Source organism: Pristis pectinata, chromosome 17 (assembly GCF_009764475.1).
Source record: "Pristis pectinata isolate sPriPec2 chromosome 17, sPriPec2.1.pri, whole genome shotgun sequence".
Classification (NCBI taxonomy): Eukaryota; Metazoa; Chordata; class Chondrichthyes; order Rhinopristiformes; family Pristidae; genus Pristis; species Pristis pectinata.
Window position 1 is genome coordinate 43,265,448 of NC_067421.1, and position 22,040 is coordinate 43,287,487.

Below are 22,040 nucleotides of genomic sequence, written 5' to 3' on the forward strand. Positions count from 1 at the left end.
GGGAATCCAGAGGGTGTGGTGTGTTTGGAAAGGTTCCTTACTAGAGGTTGGTCAACACAGTTGGAGCAGGGTTAGTACACAGGGAATTGAGGAAAATATTTTGATGGGGATTGAGAACTGATCACCAGACAAGAAGCAAGGAGTGGGATTAAATCAGTCCTTGTCAGGTATGACTAGTGGGGTCAGTGCGTGAGCCCCAGGTAGTCAACCCTTTGGCTGAAGAGGTGGTGTTGTGAGTAGGGAGGAGGATGTAGAGAGGGTATGGACATGCTGAGCAAGTGGAGAGAACGTAGCAGATGCAACACCTTGAGGAAGAATGTGAGCACATCCACTTTGAGCACAAAACAGAGGAGCAAAGTGTTTGCTAATGGTTAAAGATTGGGTAAAGTTGTCAATAGGTTCTCGGATGTTCAGGGAATCGAGGGATGGGAGACGTGCAGGAGCGTGATACTGAGGTGGGACCTCAGCCACTGTCGTGGTCCACGGCGGAGCAGCTGAGGGACCGACAGCCGGCTCCTGCTTTTTATATTAACAATGAATACTAAATATTTTGGCGGTGGTATGAGGCAGGCAGGACCTGTGGGGAGAGCATCGGAGGTAATGTTACAGCACAGACTGAAGTCGACTAGCAAGAGAATATGTGAATTCTTTCACACTGCGAGTTGCTGTGATCTACGGTCAGCTGCCTGAAAAGGAAGTGAGAGCTTGTTCAACGGGAGCTTTCCAAAGGGAACGGGATAAGTCCTGGGATAGGGAAACAGTGAGGGTCAGGGAAGGAGCAGGAAAGGAGCAGGGAGTGGGATGTTGGTGAGCTCAGGCAAAGAGCTGTGACAGGTACGTGTCTTGCTGTCAGATTCTGAGCAGAGCAAGATGCAGCCTTCACCCACACAGTGTGTGCGCCAACAGCCCCCCCGCACAGTGAGGGGTGTGGGGGGGATGATGGGTGTCGGAAGGGAGGGTTCGAGTCTCTCGGTTACGTCGGCTGGAATTGATTCTGTTCCCCGTCGTTTCTCTGACAGCAGATGGACATTGAACTCGACGGTGACAACCCCAAGATGAAGTACACCGGGAGGGTCCGTCTGTGTGTCGCCCGCTACAGGTAAACCGCTCGCTTCACTGTCTGAGGATGTGTCTGCCTGTCCATGTCAGTGTGCGCGCATGTCAGTGTGTGCGCGCGTGTCCGGTGTGTGAGGTCGTGCACTCTCCCTGTGACCCTGTGACCTAGCTTCTGTCCGCCGCAGATGTACTGTTTGGTGAATGAATTGGCCACACCCGGTATAGGGGGTGGTGGGTCACCCAGGGGGTGGTGGGTCACCCAGAGGCAGTTGATGGGTGGTGAGAGGGAGTAGGTTACAGGGAAATGAATGGGGGTTGGGATTGCCCTGAGAGCCAGCACAGACTGGGTGGGCTGAATGGCCTCTGATGTCATATGTAAATATGGCAATGTGATCAGAGACCCCACCCGCCGCCGGTGCTGAGACCCCCCCGCCCGCTGGCGCAGTGCAGTGGCTCCAGTGACAGCACATTCTCCTGTCCAGTGATGACTGGCACAGTGTCCACCGCTGGTCAGGAAGCAGTGGCCCCCCGAGCAGTGGTGTGTGGTCAGCCGAGCAGCTCAGGTGGGACGCCCCCAGACATCTGCTCCCCAACACACTGCGTCCGACTGCCGGGGTTGGTCAGTGTTATCCTGAGAACAGCAGTCCCAGGGCAGGAGGAGGGGTTGGGCCTTTTCTCACTAACAGAGGAAGTTTTGGATTTGACACAAACTGCAAAGTAACCCTTGTTTCTCTTTCTCGGAACCAAGTTACAACCCCTACAAGGGACCAAATGAACATCCGGAAGCAGAACTTCCTCTCAAGGCTGGGAAATATCTCTACGTTTATGGAGAGATGGATGAAGATGGTTTTTACGAAGGTTTGTTGTGTGTCAGATCCTGCTGTTCTGAGCTCAGTGACTGTCAGCTGGGCACTGGAGAGGACAGAGCCCACCCCGTTGCCCCCACAGGACCCCCTGCCTGTCTCAGGGTTAGGCTGTCTGCTCAGGCTGCTGAAACATCTGGTTCACCTCAGGCCAGGCGTGGGGCCCAGCAGGATGTTAGCGTGTGCCTGACCCCAGTCAACAGCCTGTGCACAGTCTGACATCTCCCACTCAGAGTGTTCTGGAAAAGATCACACACCCTGGGATCTGGTCTGGTCCTGCTTGGGGTCAGGGTCAGGTTGGGTTTGGCTGGGGTACACCCCTGTCAGTCCTAGGTTCTGTCTCTGGGCACTCCCACCACCCCTGACCACACTGCCCTCAGTCACAGAGTCACACAGCACGGAAACAGGCCCTTCAGCCCACCTGGGCCATGCCAACCAAGGTGCCCATGCAAACCAGTCCCATTTGCCTGCATTTGGCCCATATCCCTCTGAACCTTTCCGATCCGTGTACCTGTCTTTAAAATGTTGTAACTGTACCCACCTCAACCACTTCCTCTGGCAGCTCGTTCCTGGAAAACCTGCCCTTCAGGTCCCCTTTAAATCCCCCCCTCTCACCTTAAACCAATGCCCTCTAGTTTTAGACTCCCCCACCCTGGGAAAAAAGGCTGTGACCACCCACCCTGTCTATGGCCCTCGTGATTTTATAAACCTCTGCAAAGTCCCCCCTCAGACTCCTTCATTCCAGGGAAAACAGTCCCAACCTGTCCAGTCTCTCCCTATCACTCGAGCCCTCCAATCCCGGCAACATCCCTGTGAACCTTTACTGCACCCTCTCTAGTTTAATCGCACCCCTCCTTTGGCTTGGCGACTCGAACTGCACACAGTGCTCCAGGAGCGGTCTCACTAATGTCTTGTACAGTTGTAACATGATGTCTCAACTCATACACAATGCCCTATCTGATGAAGGTGAGTGTGCCGTACACCTTCTTCACCACCCAGCCCACCTGTGTCACCACTTTCAGGGAACTATGTACTTGTACCCAAGGTCTCTGTGTTCAACAACACTCCCAGGGCCCTGCCGTTCACTGTGTGTCTCCTGCCCCGGTTTAACTTCCCAAAATGCATCACTTCACACTTGTCCGAGTTAAAGTCCATCCGCCGTTCCTTGGCCCAGTTGATCCGGATCCTGCTGTAACCTTAGACACCCTTCTTCACTGTCACCACACCACCAATGTTGGTGTCATCTGCAAACCTGCTAATCAGGCCACCTACATTCTCCTACGAATCATTAATATAGATGACAAACACCAGGGGACCCAGCACCGATCCCTGTGGCACACCACTGGTCTCATCTTCTCCAGGATGAACTGCTCCAGGCTGTCTCCCAGGGGTGGTGCGGTGTGGGTGGGGGAGTGGTGAGGGGGGTGTGAGTGGGGGTGAGTAAAGGGGTGGGGGGGGGGGTGGTGAGGGGGGGTGGTCCACAGTCCAGGCCGTCAGTGTGACTGAACGTGTCCACATCCCACCCACGTACATCACATAGGTGTCGATCTTTGGCCTGGCATAATACCCACCCCCTTGCCAAGTTCCTGTTCACTCTCCAACACTCTCAGATCATCGAGTGTTGGACTGTTAGAAGTTTGTGTCAATCCTTCAACTGCTACGGCTGTTTCGTGGCTGAGGTGTCTGTATGCAGCAAGTAAATATACGTCCACCTGTCTTGCCCCAGGTTTTGAGTCTTCCTGCAGCTGCGCAGGGCCTGGTGAGAGCACACCTACAGTACTGTGTACGGCTTTGCTCTCCTTCCCAACTCCCTCCGTAACGAGGAGGAGTGCAGTGATAGTGGATCTGTCATATGAGGCGAGGTTGGGTAGACAGCTTGTATCGTCCAGAACAGTGTGGAACGTACAAGGTGCGGGGTAGATACAGGGGAGGGTGAGGAGTCTAGAACTGGTCACTGTCCCAGAATATGGGTCGGGTTTAAGACTGATGAGGAAAGTCTCCACTCGAGATGGTGAATCCTTGGACTTCTCTCCCCTGGGCTCAGTTGTGGACTGATGTGTTGCTTTATGTTGGAGCAATTAAGAGATGTGGGGACAGGGCAGGAGAAGGGGTTGACGGTGTTGGCTGTTCCTGGGCGTTACACGACAGCCTCTCCCAGCCGCACTCCCCCCTCAGAGGAGGTGGCTTCCTACCCGGGGTCCAGTTCCCAACATCCTGTCACTGACCGCAGGCTCCATCCACATCCTGCGTTCGAACACCAGCCAAGGGGGGTCGGGAATGTGTCCAGAGTCAAGGGTACCGTGGACTGCAGAACAGAGTACCAGGGTTGTCACTCCCCCAGTAAACATGCAGTCAATGATCTTCAGGCCAGGAGTTGAGAACCTCCTGCAGTGGTGAGAGGTTTGCATTGGGGCAGTGGGGAGGAGCTGCCTGCAGTGCTGAGAGTTCAGGGGCTGAGGGTGGGGGTGGAAGGCAGCAGCGGGGGAAGGGGGGTTCTCCACGGGGAGCTGGGCTGGGGCTCTGAGGGTAGGTCCAAGAGGAACTTCCAAAGGATAGATATGAAGGGGAAAATGTGTGGGGCTGTGGGAGAGAAGGGAGACTGTAGCTGACCAGAGCCTTTCACTGGACTGACTGACCCTAGGGGTGTAGCAACGGGGAGCCCAGGACTGACCCCGGGGGTGCGGTGGGGAGTTGCTGACTGACCCCAGGGTGCGGGGACAGTGGTGCTGAGCTGGGCACTGACCCCGAAACCAGGGGTGTGGGGAGCTGGTGACTGACCCCTGGGTTCAGGGAGTCGGGGACTGACCCCAGAGCCAAGGACTGACCCCTGGGTGCGGGGACGGTGGTGCTGAGCTGGGCACTGACCCCGAAACCGGGGGTGCAGGGAGCTGGTGACTGACCCCTGGGTCCAGGGAGTCTGGGACTGACCCCAGAGCCAAGGACTGACCCCTGGGTGCGAGGACAGTGGTGCTGAGCTGGGCACTGACCGGTCCTGACACTTCCTCCCTCCACAGGTGAGCTGATGGACGGCCGCCGAGGTCTGGTTCCTTCCAACTTCGTCGCCCTGCTGCAGGACGAGGACCTGCTGCTCCAGTCCGTGGACACAGAGATGGACAACAACCTACTGAATGCTGACGTGAATCACATGGACCTCCATCTCCACGGCGACCACGTGCTGCAGGATTCCAAAGCGGACGGGCTGTTGCTGAGCCAGCCAGAGCCGTCAGTGTACAACAGCTCAGGGATGCTGGATGTCAACATCGACGAGATTGGTGAAGATGTCGTGCCTTATCCCAGGAGAATCAGCCTGATCAAACAGCTGGGCAGGACTGTGATCGTGGGCTGGGACCCAGCGGCGGTCCCCCCTGGCTGGGGAACCGTGCACAGCTACAACATCCTGGTGGACAAGGAGGTCCGGAGTAACATCCCCTCGGGGGGGAGGACCAAGGCTCTGATCGAGAAGCTCAACCTGGCCAACTTCACCTACCGCATCTCCGTCCAGAGCGTGACGGACCGTGGCACCTCGGACGAGCTCCGGTGCACCCTGCTCGTTGGCAAGGACGTGTGCGTGGCCCCCACACACCTGAAGGTTGACAATATCTCCCAGACAACGGCCGAGATCTCCTGGCAGCCCAGCAACAGTAACTACAGCCACACCATCTTCCTCAACGGCGAGGAGTTTGACGTGGTGAAAGCCGCCAGCTACAAGTACCAGTTCTTCAACCTGAAGCCTTGCATGACGTGTAAGGTGAAGGCAGTCGCACTGCCCCACCAGGTGCCCTGGCAACTGCCCCTGGAACAGCGGGAGCACCGGGAGGGCATCGTGGAATTCTGCACACTGCCCACAGGTGTGGTATCTCCCCGTTCACCTGCCCCACACACTGCCGGGGTGGGAGGAGAGGAGAGAGACCCCACACACTGCCCCAAGGTGGGGGGAGAGACCCCACACACTGCCCCAGGGTGGGGGGAGGGGTCCCCACACACTGCCCCAGGGTGGGGAATCTTTGGAACAGGAACTGACTACCCATGTTACACTGGGGGAGTGAACCCTCCTCCGACCTTTCTCTTAACCTTGACCGCAGCTGACCCCTGACCCTGAGCTGAACTGATCCTCACCCAGATTGTGACTCAACCCCTGGGATCTTCCCATGCCACACCATGTGCCACAGCTGGTGAGGGACATATTGAACAGCACCCTCACAGACCCGGACCCTGCTCACTCTAACCATCACAGCTGCATTTCTGTGGCACCTTTAACCCAGTAAAGCTCCCCAAGGTGCCTCCCAAGAACTGATCAGACCAGCTCCCAGCCCCACCCAAGTGAATCCCTGGCACAGCAGCAGCATTTGGAGCGGCCCCCGGGTGGGTTTGGGGTAGGGGAGGGACGGATCAGGGCTGGGACGTGTGGTTTGGGGGGGCTGGTAGGGGGAGGGGGGCTGGTTGAACATAGAACAAAGAGCAGTACAGCACAATACAGGCTCTTCGGCCCACAATGTTGTGCTGACCTTTAAACCTCGCCTAAGACTATCTAACCCTTTCCTCCCACATATCCCTCTGTTTTAAGTTCCTCCATATGCTTATCTCGCAATCTCTTGAATTTGACCAATGTACCTGCCTCCACCACCACCCCAGGCAGCACATTCCATGCACCAACCACTCTCTGGGTAAAAAACCTTCCTCTGATATCTCCCTTGAACTTCCCACCCCTTACTTTAAAGCCATGCCCTCTTGTATTGAGCATTGGTGCCCTGGGAAAGAGGCGCTGGCTGCCCACCCTATCTATTCCTCTTAATATTTTGTACACCTCTATCATGTCTCCTCTCATGCTCCTTCTCTCCAAAGATTAAAGCCCTAGCTCCTCATAATACATACTCTCAAAACCAGGCAGCATCCTGGTAAATTGCCTCTGTACCCTTTCCAACGCTTCCACATCCTTCCCAAAATGAGGCGACCAGAACTGGACACAGTACTCTAAGTGTGGTCTAACCAGAGTTTTGTAGAGCTGCATCATTACCTCACGGTTCTTAAACTCGATCCCACGACTTATGAAAGCTAACATCCCATAAGCTTTCTTAACTACCCTATCCACCTGTGAGGCAACTTTCAGGGATCTGTGGATATGGACCCCCAGATCCCTCTGCTCCTCCACACTCCCCAGAATCCTGCCATTAACTTTGTACTCCGCCTTGGAGTTTGTCCTTCCAAAGTGTACCACCTCACACTTCTCCGGATTGAACTCCATTTGCCACTTCTCAGCCCAGCTCTGCATCCTATCAATGTCCCTCTGCAAGCTTCAACAATCCTCTACACTATTCACAACACCACTAATCTTTGTGTCTTCTGCAAACTTGCCAACCCACCCTTCTACCCCCTCATCTAAGTCATTAATAAAAATCATGAAAAGCAGAGGTCCCAGAACCGATCCCTGTGGGACACCATTAGTCACAGCCCTCCAATCTGAATGCACTCCCTCCACCACAACCCTCTGCTTTCTGCAGGCAAGCCAATTCTGAATCCACACAGCCAAGCTTCCCTGGATCCCATGCCCTCTGACCTTCTGAAGAAGCCTACCATGTGGAACCTTGCCAAATGCCTTACTAAAATCCATGTCGACCACATCCACTGCACTACCCTCATCAGTCTGCCTGGTCACCTCCTCAAAGAATCCTATCAGGCTGTTGAGACATGCTGGCTGTCCCTGATCAGACTATGATTCTCTAAATGCCCATAGATCCTATCTCTAAGAATCCTTTCCAACAGCTTGCCCACCACAGACTTAAGGCTCACTGGTCTGTAATTCCCTGGACTATCCCTACTACCTTTTTTGAATAAGGGGACAACATTTGCCACCCTCTAATCCTCCAGTACCATTCCTGTGGACAACGAGGACTCAAAGATCCTAGCCATAGGTTCAGCAATCTCCTCCCTCCCCTCGCGGAGCAGCCTAGGGAATATTCCGTCAGGTCCCAGGGACTTAACTGTCCTAATATTTTCTAACAGCTCCAACACATCCTCTCTCTTGATATCAACATGCTCTAGAACATTAACCTTACCAACAGCGTCATCAAGGCCCCTTTCCTTGGTGAATACTGAAGAGAAGTATTCATTGAGGACCTCACCCACTTCCACAGCTTCCAGGCACATCTTCCCACCTTTATCGCTAATCGGTCCTACCTTCACTCTCGTCATCCTTCTGCTCTTCACATAAGTGAAAAATGCCTTGGGGTTTTCCTTAACCCTACTCACCAAGGCCTTTTCATGTCCCCTTCTTGCTCTCCTCAGCCCCTTCTTAAGTTCCTTCCTTGCTACCCTATATTCCTCATGAGCCCTGTCTGATCCATGCTGCCTAAACCTTATGTATGCTGCCTTCTTCCTCCTAACTAGATGTTCCACCTCCCTTGTCACCCACGTTTCCTTCACCCTGCCATTCCTTCTCTGCTTCACCGGGACAAATTTATCCCTAACATCCTGCAAGAGATCCCTGAACATCGACCACATCTCCATGGTACATTTCCCTTCAAAAATGTCACCCCAATTCACACTCACAAGTTCTAGCCTTATAGCCTCATAATTTGCCCTTCCCCAATTAAATATCTTCCTGTCCTCTTTGCTCCTATCCTTGTCCATGACAATGCTAAAGGTCAGAGAGCGGTGGTCACTGTCCACCCACTGAGAGATCTGTCACCTGACCCGGTTCATTACCTAATACTAGATCTAATATGGCATTCCCTCTAGTCGGCCTGTCAACATACTGTGACAGGAATCCGTCCTGGACACACTTAACAAACTCTGCCCCATCTAAACCTTTAGCACTAAGCAGGTGCCAATCAATATTTGGGAAGTTGAAGTCTCCCATGATAACAACCCTGTTATTCTTGCACTTTTCCAAAATCTGCCTCCCGATCTGCTCCTCAGTATCCCTGCTGCTACCTGGGGGCCTATAGAATAGAGTAGAGTAACTGCTCCTTTCTTGTTCATAACTTCCACCCATACTCACTCTAGAGAGGATCCTTCTACATTATCCACCCTTTCTGCAGCTGTAACAGTGTCCCTGACCAGTATCGCCACCCCTCCTCCTCTTCTCCCCCCCGCCATCCCTTTTAAAACACTGAAATGCAGGAATATTCAGTATCCATTCCTGCCCTGGTGAGAGCCATGTCTCTGCAAGAGCCACAATATCGTAGTCCCATGTATTTATCCAAGCTCTCAGTTCATCACCCTTATTCCTGATACTTCTTGTGTGTTGGTGGGGGGGGGGTGCGTTGGGGCTGACGGGGGCAGGGTCTGGTTTGGGGGTGCTGGTTGGTGAGGGGCAGGCCAGGGGAGGGCAGGCCGGTGCAGTAACCCGTGCCTCCTGTCCTCAGGACCCCCTGCTCCCCCTCAGGATGTGACGGTGCAGATTGGGTCGACGCCAGGAACGCTGCAGATCAGCTGGAAGCCCCCCGTGCTCAGCTCCATGGGCACGTCGAATGGAGCCCGCGTCACCGGCTACAGCGTCTGCGCCAAGGGTCAGAAGGTACGTCCCAGCGCTTCAGTCAGGGGAGGGGGTCCAGGGTCCCCGCCGCCAGCGGCTCCGGTATCGGGGGGAGGACGGGACGGGGGGCAGGGGGAGGATGGGACATCGGCGGGGGGCATCAGATGGACACGGACATTCTCAGCTCTGGAATCTGCTCCCCAAACCTCTTGACCTTCTCGTGTTTATCATTCCCCTTCCTGCACCTGCCCCCATCCCCCCGTCTCCCCGTGAACATCCCCCCATCCCTGCCTGTCCCCCCACGACCGTCCCCCAGTCCCCCCATTCTCCCCACCAACCCCCCCCACCCCCAAGTCTCCCTGAAGCCCCCCCCCCCCCCCCCCCACGCGCCCAGACCGGTGACTCCCTTGCCGTTGTGCTTCCACCTTGTCTGAGAGGTTTGCTGGGAAAGTTTCACTGCACCCCTTGTGCTGTGATCCCAGGTTGCGGAAGTGAAGCTGGCCACAGCGGAGAGCGTCACCGTGGATTACCTGCGGATACAGAACCTGGAAACCAGGGAGATCATCGTTCGGACGGTGTCGGCACAGGGAGAGTCCGAGGACTCGTGTGCTGCAGCCATCCCAACTGACCTGCTGGGACTTCAAGCCTCCCAGCCGTGGAGTCCTGCCAGAACCAAGACATCAGCAAGTGCCAGAGCTCCTGATACCAAAGACCAGCCACTGGGCCCAACACCGCAACGGGAGGAGCCCTGGGAACAAGCACACTCCCCGCCTCTGCTCCATGGACGATCCTTGGAGCCAACTGTGCCCAACTACACCAACAGGAGCGGCAACAACGAGGTCCCCATCGCCACAGAGAATTCTCCCGCAGCCCCAGGGAGCTCCCATCTCCAACACCATGGCCAAGGCAATGGCTCGAGAGGCAGCCCAACGTGTGACAGACAGCAGCAAGGTACCCTCTCCTTCCTGGCCTCATCACCGCACTAACTGCACACTACACACCACACCCCGCGCCAAACACACCCCGCACCGACCACACCCCACACCTCACACCAACCACCTGCCATGCCAGCACTTCCTCAAGGATAATCCCTTCCCGTGCCTGTAATTGAAAGTCAGACCAACATCAGCAGCAAAGACTCAGGAGCCAGGCCTGGTTCTTCTGTGCAGTAAACGCCAAGTCCTCTGGTCTGTGTCTGTGGCTCACATCCCAGGCTAGGTGGGCTGAGACTGAGCTCTCATTTCATGTCACAACCTTGACGGCTCACGGTACTGGATCACTGGTGACCAGAGACGCTTCAGAGAAGCAAAGCACAGCAGAGTTAGTTGGGGAAATTAATTACTGGTAAAGACGGAGGGCACCTTTGCTGCAACCACGAGGCTCTGGTGAGACCACTGTGTTGAGATTTGGTCTCCTTATTTACGGAGGAATGGAATCTCAGTGGCAGCAGTGTGGGGAGCGCTGGTGGTGAGGTGAGAGGGTTGACGTATGGAAAGATTGAGTAGCTTTGGCCTGTACTCGAGAGAGTTTAGTAGAATGAAAGGTTGATCTTACCAAAATGTTAAATATTCTGAGGGAGCTCACTGACAAATGCTGCAAGGATAATATCCCAGGTGGGGTATCCAGGGAAGGTTCCTAGGTCGGGGCATCCAGAGAAGGTTCCCCGGGTGGGGTATCTAGGGAAGGTTCCCCCACTGCGGGTATCTGGGGAAGGTTCCCCCACTGGGGGTATCCAAAGAAGGTTTCCTGGGTGGGTGTATCCAGAGAAACTTCCCGGATGAGGGTATCCAGAGAAGATTCCCAGGGTGGGGGTATCCAGAGAAGATTCCCAGGGTGGGGTACCAAGAATGGATTACCCATTTCGGATGCAGGTGAGGAGAATTCCTTCTCTCAGGGGGTGGTGAATCTTTGGAAGTCTGTACCGCAGGGAGGGAGGAGTCAGTGAATATGTCCGGGGCTGAGATGGTTTGATTGACTCCACAGGGGAGTCGTGGGCTCCATGTCAACGTTTGGAGTGGGGGAGGCCACTCAGCCCCTCAAACCTGCTCCACCATTTAATGAGGTCATGCCTGATGTGATTGTAACCTCAACTCTGCCTTCCCCTCACCCACGACAACCTTTAAACCCCATGTTTACCTATCCGCCTCCGCTTTAAAAAGACTCAAAGACTCTGCTCCCACTGTCCTTGAGGGAGAGAGTTCCAGAGACTCATGAACCTCGGTGGAAAAGTTCTGACTCTTTATTGTTCACCAATGACCCCAGATTCTGGATTAAAAAACAAACAGTTGGAGGAACTCAGTGGGTCAGGCAGCGTCTATGGAGACACAGGGATGGTTGACAAATCTGCATCAGATTCCAGCATCTACGTTTTGGATTCCCCCACAAGGGAACACGTCCTCGCCAACCCACTCTGTCAAGACCACTCACCATCTTGTATGTTTCAGTCACGTCCCCCCCCACCCTTCTGAATTCCATCCAGTACATCCCTATCCACTCCAAGCTTTCCACGTAAGACAACCCAGCCATTGCAGGTTTGGCCCAATCAGTCTTCACTCAGCTGGCATTAACGTCCTTCCTGACCTGAGGAGCCCAGGTACTGCAGGCGTGATCTCGCGTGTGCTCTAGAACTGAAGCATGACCTCCTACTTTGCATTCAATCCCCTCACAACAAGCGGTAACGTTCTGTCAGTTTTCCTCATTACTCCCTGTACCCACATACTAGCCCTTTGTGAAGCATACACCAGGACACCCAGATCCTCCTGCATCTCAGAGCTCTGCAATCTCTCACCGTTTAGGTGAAATGCTTTATTGTCCCTGTCGACATGAACCATTTGTCCGTTACGTCAGACTCCTTGGCATTTGTCCTCTGTTTTGGTGAGTTAGTGAGCTAACCTTGGCATTCACTTGTGGTGAGCTCCACACTGACTGCTCTGTCCGTGGGTTTCAGGCTGAGAAGAGGAGCATATTCAGCCAGAGGAGCAGCAGTTTCCAGCAGGAGAACTCAGACGAGGAGGAGGATGGTTACGATGCACAAAGCATCAAGAGGCCCAGTGCTTCAGTGGATGATTTCCTGAGGCGTTCGGAACTGGGCAGACAGGTGAGCATCCCCACGGTATTCCTGATCCTTTTGTCGGTGTTAATGGAGCAACCCGCAGCTGCTGAAGGTCCAAAATAAAAAACAAAACAACATGCTGGAAACGCTCAGCAGGTCAGGCAGCAGCTGTGGAGAGAGAGGCAGAGTGAATGTTTCGGAATGGAGTCCCTTTGTCTGCACTGGGAAAGAGAGAGAGAGCACTTTTGTCAAAGGACCTCAGACCTAAAATATTAACTGTTTCCCTCTCCGCAGATGCTGCCTGACCCACTGAGTGTTTCCAGCAGTTTCTGTTTTTGTTAATGTAAGACTGGGAGATAATGAAGTGAAGACTCTGGTTGGTCCCAGTTTTATTTGATGCTTGGAAGCTGAGGGTTGCATGGCCAAACAGCCAATTGACTGAAGGGTAGAAAAAATCATTGTTCTAAATCTTGCTGTGAAGTTCACATGGTGGTAGTGACACAGGACCAGAGGACACAGGTCAGTCAGCAGATACAGTGGGAGAGGCTGACCGTGTGGACAGGGGCTGTCACCCAGACTCGGTCTGGCAGAGGGAAACCAGGCGGACTGACGTGGGTGTGGGTGTGTGTTAGGCTCTGGAATCCCCTCCATGAACCTGGCCTCCTCTCTCTGTCTCTGAGCTTTGGGTCTCCTGACCTGATCTCTCCTTGTATGCTCCCACATGTTGAGGCACCCAGGGTGCGTTGTACATGAGAGGTGGTATACAAATGCAGGGGGTAGTTGTTGCGCGGCTGCAGACAGTTACTCTCCTGCTTCTTGGTGTCAGCAGCACTATGACCACGGGGACAGCTACCACTCGGAGAGCAGTCGGGGATCCGACTTGTCCGACATCATGGAGGAAGATGAGGAGGAGCTGTACTCGGAGATGCAGCTGGATGAGGGGGGTAGGAGAAGGCACAGTGCGACTTCACACACGGCCCTGAAGGTAAGCTGAGCCCACGCAGGCCGTGCGCCACCCTGCAGCCATGGCGACCAGCTTTGTGGTGTGCCACCGACAGCCCTGTGCACACCCGGGCTCCTCACCCCTGCCTCTGTGGCACTGGGACCCTGAGATAGAGGCAGAACCTTCTGGAAACACTCAGCAGGTCAGGCAGCGTCTGAGGAGAGAGAAACCGATAATGTTTCAGGTCGAAGACCCTTCGTCAGAACCGAGGCAGAGAGAAACAAGTCAGCCCAGGGGGCAGAGACGGTGGGGGGTGGCGAGGGCTCCGTGACAGGATGAACTGAAGCTGCTCTGTCTGTGTCACCCAATCCCCAGTCAGCACTGCTGCGGTACACAGTCCGATCCCACGAGATCGCCCAATCCCCAGTCAGCACTGCTGCGGTACACAGTCCAATCCCACAAAGTCTCCAATGAATGAATCCACAGTCACAGGGGATAGCAGGGAAGGAGGCCATTCAGCCCATCAGGTCTGTACCAGCTCTTGGAATAACTCACTACCTTCCTCCCAGGAGCCCTGCAAACCCTTCCCCCTCAGGTAACTCCCAGCTCCCTCTGAGGGCCATACACCAACCTGGCCCAACACTGCACCAAGCACATTGCCCACTGCGCACAACACTGGTCCTTCTACCGATCACTTCCGGTCCTCTGGCTCCTGACAGCCTGTGGGCTGCTGACGTATAGTGCAACAGGTCCCTGCTCTTGCCGGGGTCCTGGTGCTGGGATCTTCTGTTCCTGATGTCCCGGTACTGGGATCTCTCTATTCCCCAGGGTCCCACTGCTGGGATCTGCTCGTTCCCCAGGGTCTGGGATCTCCCCATTCCCTGGGGTTCCGGTGCTGGGACCTGCTCATTCCCCAGGGTCTGGAATCTCCTGATTCCCAGGGGTTCTGGTGCTGGGATCTGCCCGTTCCCCAGGGTCTGGGTGCCATGATCTGCCCGTTCCCCAGGGTCCAGGTGCCAGGATCTACCCATTCCCCAGGGTCCGGGTGCCAGGATCTACCCGTTCCCCAGGGTCCGGGTGCCGGGATCTACCCATTCCCCAGGGTCCGGGTGCCAGGATCTACCCGTTCCCCAGGGTCCCGGTGCTGGGATCTCGCCATTCCCGGGGTCCCAGGGTGCAGCCGGGCAGGATGTGTCTGGGCGTGTGGATGGGTTGCTCACATTCCTCCTGTGTTACCTCCCGCTTGCTTGTGCTAACACATTGGTTTGCCTGCCTCATTGAACAGCTGGGGGAGTGGTCAGGCCTTGTTTGTGTCCAGCTTGCAGCCCTCAGTGTGTTTAAGTAACGTCTGTACCACGACCTTATTTTTACAGGTTCCCCATCAGAAGCACGTCACCCTGTCTGGGGTGGGCCGTGGGCTCCCCTCCCCACCGGCCCGGGAAACTAATTCTGTCTTTATTTTCTTTTCCTCATTCACTGTTTCCCGCGCTCCCGATTGTCGTTTAACAACCACTTGTAGATCTCCTGTCAGAGTAAGAGTGTTGGAGAAGCTCAGAGGGAGCACCCTGAGGCCACCCCACAGATGCTGCACACTAACAAACTCTGCAGTATCCCTGAGGAAGCCGGGGACCCGGGGGGCTGGCAGCTGAGCCCCCCACTGGACGACTCCCACCTCTGGGCCAGCAGCACAGATCCTGGCCGCTCCGGGCCCGAGGGACGGCGCCGAGACCACATGACGTGTGGCTGCCCTGTCTGGTCACCTGCTGGGCAGGAGCGGGGACCCAGGGCGAAGTCTGCCTCCGGCAGCACCCACCCCCCGTGGGAGGACGTGGCGGGCAGCGAGTGGACGCGGAGCCCGGACGGCAGGCTGGACAATGGAAGCCGGCGGGAGGCGGTCGCCGTTCCGCCCCATCACCACCGGGACCCAGGCACCTCCAGGCACGGCCACCAGATCCGGCGCCGAGGATCTCTGCAGAGGCAAGTCAGTGTGGAAGAGGATTCCTTCAGCGAGGAGGCTTCCGACGGAAGGTGCACGTCAGTCTCAGACCATGCCCATAGGGACGTCTCACAACACAGAGCTGGCAGCGCACTGCGGGAAGGAGAGCACCGCGTCCCAGGGCAGGAGCAGTCCGGCCGGACAACTAAATTACAAACAAGTAACACTAGTGTACCAAATGCAGTTACTGTATGTGTCCACAGGGACAAGGAGAGATCGCTGGTGTGTGGACTAAGTTCTCCTCTTCCCATCTGCTTGCCAACCAGCCTCATTAATTATTCCCACACTATTTTGCTGCTTATTTGTTTCTGTTCTCTGCAGTCCGTCTCTGATTTTGTCCTGTCTGCCTGGCTTCATCAGCACTCAGTGACAGAAACATCTTGTCAACGTTTTCATTTGCTTTGCTGAGGACCCTCCTCCCAGGGTTAATTTCTGCCCATCAGTCCCACCCTTGATTTGACCAGCCCCTTCCTGTAGACTAGAGTTTTCCCAAGTAGACTTTTGGTTTCTTTGCAGTAGAACAGATGTGAAGCAAGTTGCCGATGTCACCAATTACCCCCTCTGTCTGGGTTTCTCCCTCTAGATGTTGGGCAACAGCTCGGGATCTGGCCGCACGTCAGACAGGATGGATCACGCGGGCAGAAGGGCCTCCCACGGCAGCACTGGGCAGCGGGTCAGGCCAATGACAGTGCCCTCCATCGGTGAGTGAGAAGCAGAATTGTAGTGGCACAGCAAGAGGCCATCTGCCCCCTGAGCTTGTGCCAGCTCTTTAGAACATAGAACATAGAAAACCTACAGCACAATTCAGGCCCTTCGGCCCACAAAGCTGTGCCGAACATGTCCCTACCTTAGAAATTACTAGGCTTACCCACAGCCCTCTATTTCACTCAGCTCCATGTACCTACCTAACAGTCTCTTAAAAGACCCTATCATATCCGCCTCCACCACCGTTGCCGGCAGCCCATTCCACACACTCACCACTCACTGAGTAAAAAAACTTACCCCTGACATCTCCTCTATACCTACTCCCCAGCACCTTAAACCTATGTCCTCTTGTGGCAACCATTTCAACCCTGAGGAAAAGCCTCTATCTACCCGATCAATGCCGCTCATCATCTTATATACCTCTATCAGGTCCCCCCTCATCCTCTGTCGCTCCAAGGAGAAAAGGCCGAGTTCCCTCAACCTGCTTTCATAAGGCATGCTCTGCATTCCAGGCAGCATCCTTGTAAATCTCCTCTGCACCCTTTCTATGGCTTCCACATCCTTCCTGTAGTGAGGCGACCAGAACTGAGCACAGTACTCCAAGTGGGGTCTGACCAGGGTCCTATACAGCTGCAACATTACTTCTCGGCTCCTAAATTCAATCCCACAATTGATGAAGGACAATACACCATATGCCTTCTTAACCACAGCGTCAACCTGTGCAGGTGCTTTGAGCGTCCTATGGACTCGGACCCCAAGATCCCTCTGATCCTCCTCACTGCCAAGAGTCCTACCATTAATAGTATATTCTGCCATCATATTTGACCTACCAAAATGAACCATTTCACACTTATCTGGGTTGAACTCCATCTGCCAGTTCTCAGCCCAACTTTGCATCCTATCTATGTCCCGCTGTAACCTCTGACAGCCCTCCAAACTATCCACAACACCTCCAACCTTTGTGTCATCCGCAAACTTACTAACCCATCCCTCCACTTCCTCATCCCTCCACTTCCTCATCCAGGTCGTTCATAAAAATCACAAAGAGTAAGGACCCCAGAACAGATCCCTGAGGTACACCACTGGTCACCGACCTCCATGCAGAATACAACCCTTCAACAACCACTCTTTGCCTTCTGTGGGCCAGCCAGTTCTGGATCCACAAAGAAGTGTCCCCTTGGATCCCATGCCTCCTTACTTTCTCAAGCCTTGCATGGGGTACCTTATCAAATGCCTTGCTGAAATCCATATACACTACATCTACTGCTCTCCCTTCATCAATGTGTTTAGTCACATCCTCAAAAAATTCAATCAGGCTCGTAAGGCAGGACCTGCCTTTGACACAGCCATGCTGACTATTCCTAATCATATTATACCTCTCCAAATGTTCATAAATCCTGCCTCTCAGGATCTTTTCTATCAACTTAACAACCACTGAGGTAAGACTCACTGGTCTATAATTTCCTGGGCTATCTCTACTCCCTTTCTTGAATAAAAGAACAACATCCGCAACTCTCCAATCTTCTGGAACCTCTCCTGTCTCCACTGATGATGCAAAGATCATCGTCAGAGGCTCTACGATCTCTTCCCTCGCCTCCCACAGCAGCCTGGGGTAACATCTCATCCGGTCCCGGCGACTTATCCAACTTGATGCTTTCCAAAAGTTCTAGCACCTCCTCTTTCCTAATATCTACATGCTCAAGCTTTTCAGCCCGCTGCAAGTCCTCACTACAATCACCCAGATCTTTTTCCGTAGTGAATACTGATGTGAAGTATTCATTAAATACCTCCACTATTTCTTCCGGATCCATACACACTTTCCCACTACTGCACTTGATAGGTCCTATTCTCTCGCATCTTATCCTCTTGCTCTTCACATACTTTGTAGAATGCCTTGGGGTTTTCCTTAATCCTGCCCGCCAAGGCCTTCTCATGTCCCCTTCTGCCTTCTCATATCCCCTTCTGCCTTCTCATATCCCCTTCTGCCTTTCCTAATTTCCTTCTTAAGCTCCTTCCTGTTAGCCTTATACTCTTCCAGATCTCTAACATTACCTAGCTCTCTGTACCTTTTGTAAGCTTTTCTTTTCCTTTTGACTAGATTTATTATAGCCTTTGTACACCACAGTTCCTGTATCCTCTCGTGACTCCCGTCTCATTAGAACATGCCTATGCAGAACTCCACACAAATATCCCCTGAATATTTGCCACATTTCTTCTGTACTTTTCCCTGAGAACATCTCATCTGTTCCCAATTTAAGCTTCCAATTTCCTGCCTGAGAGCCTCATAATTCCCTTTACTCCAACTAAACACCTTTCTAGTCTGTCTGTTCCTATCTCTCTCCAGTGCTAATGTAAAGGAGATAGAATTAGGATCACTATCTCCAAAATGCTCTCCCACTGAGAGATCTGACACCTGACCAGGTTCATTTCCCAATACCAAATCAAGCACAGCCTTCTCCTCTTGTAGGCTTATCTACATATTGTGTCAAGAATCCTTCCTGAACACACTTAACAAACTCCACGCCATCTAAACCCCTCACTGTCTGGAGATGCCAATCGATGTTTGGGAAATTAAAATCTCCCATCACAGCAACTCTGTTATTATCACACCTTTCTAGGATCTGCTTCCCTATCTGTTCCTCGATATCCCTGTTACTATTGGGCGGCCTATAAAAAGCACCCAGTAAAGTTATTGACACCCTTCCTGTTCCTAACCTCCACCCACAGAGACTCCGTAGACAGTCCCTCCATGACGTCCACCTTTTCTGCAGCCGTGACACTATCTCTGATCAACAGTGCCACTCCCCCACATCTTTTGCCTCCCTCCCCTCCCCTCCTCTTGGGTTCTGTGCCCAATCCCCTTCACCCCATGTCGTCTGGACACCCACCCTCCTCTCCGGAGCTCCTCCCACTCTCTCATTCAACCCCCCTGTTCAGTACAATTCAGTGACAGGGAGCTGCCCTGGGTGATCCCTGAATAGACCAGGGCTGTCAGGAGTTGGCAGCTATGCCGGGATATTGAGGAACATCCCAGAGAAGGAGGTCAGGCTGATGTACGGGTGCTCCGAGGGACAGTCTGACCTTGTGACATCTTCAGCTCTCCCTCTGCCTCCTGTAGAGATCACAGTTGACAGCAACAGCGAGGGACGCCGCTCGCGATCGGGGAGCGAAGGCCCCGTTTCCCCATCCCGAGAGGATGCTCATTATCGTCGTCTCACAGGGAGGAGGAAGTGGCCACATCAACGTAGCACAGCCCCCGAGAATCGACACGGTGGGTACCACCCCATCCGGTTCCATTGATGGGATCAGTGGGAGGGGTTGTGGGGGTCTGTGGGTGAGGTGGGGGTCATGGGGGAATGGGTGGGGGTTTATGAGGGGAGTAGTGTAACAAGGGGGTGGAGGAGGTTGAGGCGAGGTATGGGAGGGTGGTGAGAGGGTTGAGGGAAGGTCAGGGCAGTGGCTGGGCATCGAGAGGTGGGGTGGCGTTGGGGAAGAGCAGCAGGTACTTGGTTCACACACGGAGATGCTGTGTCCTGGGCTGGGTCCCATCACCCTCAATAATCTGGTCGCCACTAATCGCAACAGTGATCCCCTAAAATCTATTTCCCACAGCTCTGAGATCAGGGCGCTATGGAAATGCACATCTATTAGTGGGTAGAAGTGAGCAGAAATGAAGGGGAGCAGATGGCCTGAGAGCCATTGCTGGGGCTGTGGAGGTCTGCTGGTCAGTGTGTGGCTGACTCTCCGTCAGGCTCACGGTGTGAGTGGTTTTACAGACAGATACTGCGGGAGAGGACGGCTGTCCCCAGATCTCTACGAAGAGGCTGAGCCCAAGCTGTGCACTGAAGACCTGCCAACCAGGGTTTTTGTGGCTCTCTTTGACTACGACCCGCTGTCGATGTCACCAAACCCCGACGCAGCAGAGGAAGAGCTGCCGTTCAAGGAGGGGACAGATCATCCAGGTAATGGGCAGACTGCCTGGTGTGTGGGGAACAGAGAGGCTCGGGGTGAACGGGTGGGGTTTGTACCCCTGACTCCCCGACAGGTGTGTGGGGAGCAGAGAGGCTCAGGGTGAACAGGTAGGATCTGTACCCCCGACTCCCTGACAGATGTGTGGGGAACGGAGAGGCTCGGGGTGAACGGCTGGGTTCTGTACCCTCAGTTCCCCGACTCCCACACAGGGCGCCCTGGGAAAATGGGTGGTCACTGTAGCCAGGTTTTAGCGTGGACATGGTGAAGGGTTGAGTGAGGGTGACCTACCCTGCCTTGTTCACCACCATTTCTCTGGCAAACCGGCTCACCTACCACTGTGACTACGTGGATCACAGGGCTTTGGGGTGCGCGCTGGGGCTGGAGAAGGGTTTGCACTCTCTGCAGCGTCTCTGCCACTGGGGGTAGGCAGGTTTTGTGCCGGCGATGTGCTAACCATCACCTTTCCTCAGGTCCACGGGACTAAGGACGCAGACGGGTTCTACCACGGAGAGACTGGAGGCAGGGTGGGTCTCATCCCCTGTAACATGGTGTCAGAGATCCAGGCGGACAGCAAGGAAATGGTGGAGCAGCTGGTGACACAGGGATTCCTGCCCCTCAACACGCCCGTGGAGAAAATTGGTATTACTGGCTGCTTATTGGGCAAGGCTTGGCTGCTGTGCTTGGAATGCATTCATTTGCAGTCTCCAGATGCTTAGTGCGAGATGTGCAGTCGACTGTGGTTGTGTGTGCGTTGGATCATAGCAAGGGAGGCTTCTGATGGTTAATGCGGAGTAACACCTTCATTCAGGCAGGGTCCCATTTCTCTCTTGATGAAGAAACGTTCGACAGCTGGTGGAGGACGAGAGGGGTGGGAGAAGGCACTCCCTCTAAGGTGAGGCCAACCAGTTGGCTCAGTGGGGTTGGTTTAGATCCCGAAGGAGAGGGGCCGCTGGCCGGGATCATGTCTTCCACTCGTTGACACGGGGCCGCAGGCCAAAGCTTTCTGAAGTTGCGAAGCCTCCCAGACAAGACAGCTGAGACAGCTCACTGCAGCAACCCTTTGTTCATAGATTGAGGGGGTGGGGGGTGGGCACTGTGTGAGGCACAGGATCAGCCCCCTCCCCTGCTCCTCACCCCAACCACAGACTCCCCTCCATTCCTGCTGCTTTGCCACTAGGATTCTCATCGGCTCAGTAACACGCCGGTAAACACCCAGCAGGTGTCCGAGAAATTCCTCTGGTCGCTTCACTTCTTCTCTTCTTCTTTTGTTTCTGTTTGTACGCCTCCCCCGCTGAAGCCAACCCTGAGCGTTACAAAGAGAGTACGCGCTCTGTTAACCGCAGGTCCCGAAAGTCCAAACGAGGTCTGTCTAACCTAACTTGTTTTAATAAAAGTTGTGTGCTGTCTATCCTTTGAGTGTGCTGATCTGCTTTGGGCCAATGAAACGCATTGTTTCTTTTCATTTTTGTTGAACACCTTAAACAACAAGTGTATGTGCGCGAGGCAGAGAGAGTGTGTGTGTGTGCGCGTGCGTGTGTGTTCGCGCGCCAGGCAGAGAGAGTGTGCGCGCATGCGTGTGTGCGCGAGGCAGAGAGAGCGTGCGTGTGTGTGTGTGTGCGCGAGGCAGAGAGAGCATGCGCGTGCGTGTGTGTGTGTGTGCGCGTGCGCGTGAGAGAGTGCGTGCAGAAGTGAATGTTAGAGTGAATGAGTGGAAGGCTGAGTGAGAGGAAGTGTGTGAAAGTGTGGATATGGGAAGTGTGGATCAGTAGTGTATATCTGTGGTGAGTGTTGTACTGAGTGGGTGTGTGTCAGTGCGAGTGTATGAGTGTGAGTGTGTGTACGTGTGAGTGTGAGTGCTTACCTCTTCTCCCTTTGATCCAACGTTCCTTGTTTTCCGGCACTCTGTGTTTCCTGCTCCGGGTGAACTGCTCCTCTCTGTCCCGGCTCCGGGAGTGATTTGGATTCTCCCCCTGACCCCG

General features: G+C 54.3%; 1 protein-coding gene across 1 annotated transcript in view; it reads left to right on the plus strand.

Annotated features, from left to right (window-relative positions):
* The window catches only part of rimbp2b (RIMS binding protein 2b), a 100,313-nt gene that overhangs the window by 72,495 nt on the left and 5,778 nt on the right, over positions 1–22,040 (plus strand). Inside the window, 15 exon segments of the mRNA XM_052031816.1 lie at positions 1,020–1,099; positions 1,805–1,914; positions 4,934–5,767; positions 9,284–9,435; positions 9,876–10,193; positions 10,195–10,344; positions 12,341–12,490; positions 13,272–13,430; positions 14,908–15,606; positions 15,968–16,085; positions 19,208–19,360; positions 19,866–20,035; positions 20,037–20,051; positions 20,532–20,700; positions 21,359–21,424. Coding sequence (XP_051887776.1) covers positions 1,020–1,099; positions 1,805–1,914; positions 4,934–5,767; positions 9,284–9,435; positions 9,876–10,193; positions 10,195–10,344; positions 12,341–12,490; positions 13,272–13,430; positions 14,908–15,606; positions 15,968–16,085; positions 19,208–19,360; positions 19,866–20,035; positions 20,037–20,051; positions 20,532–20,700; positions 21,359–21,424 — 3,343 coding nt within the window.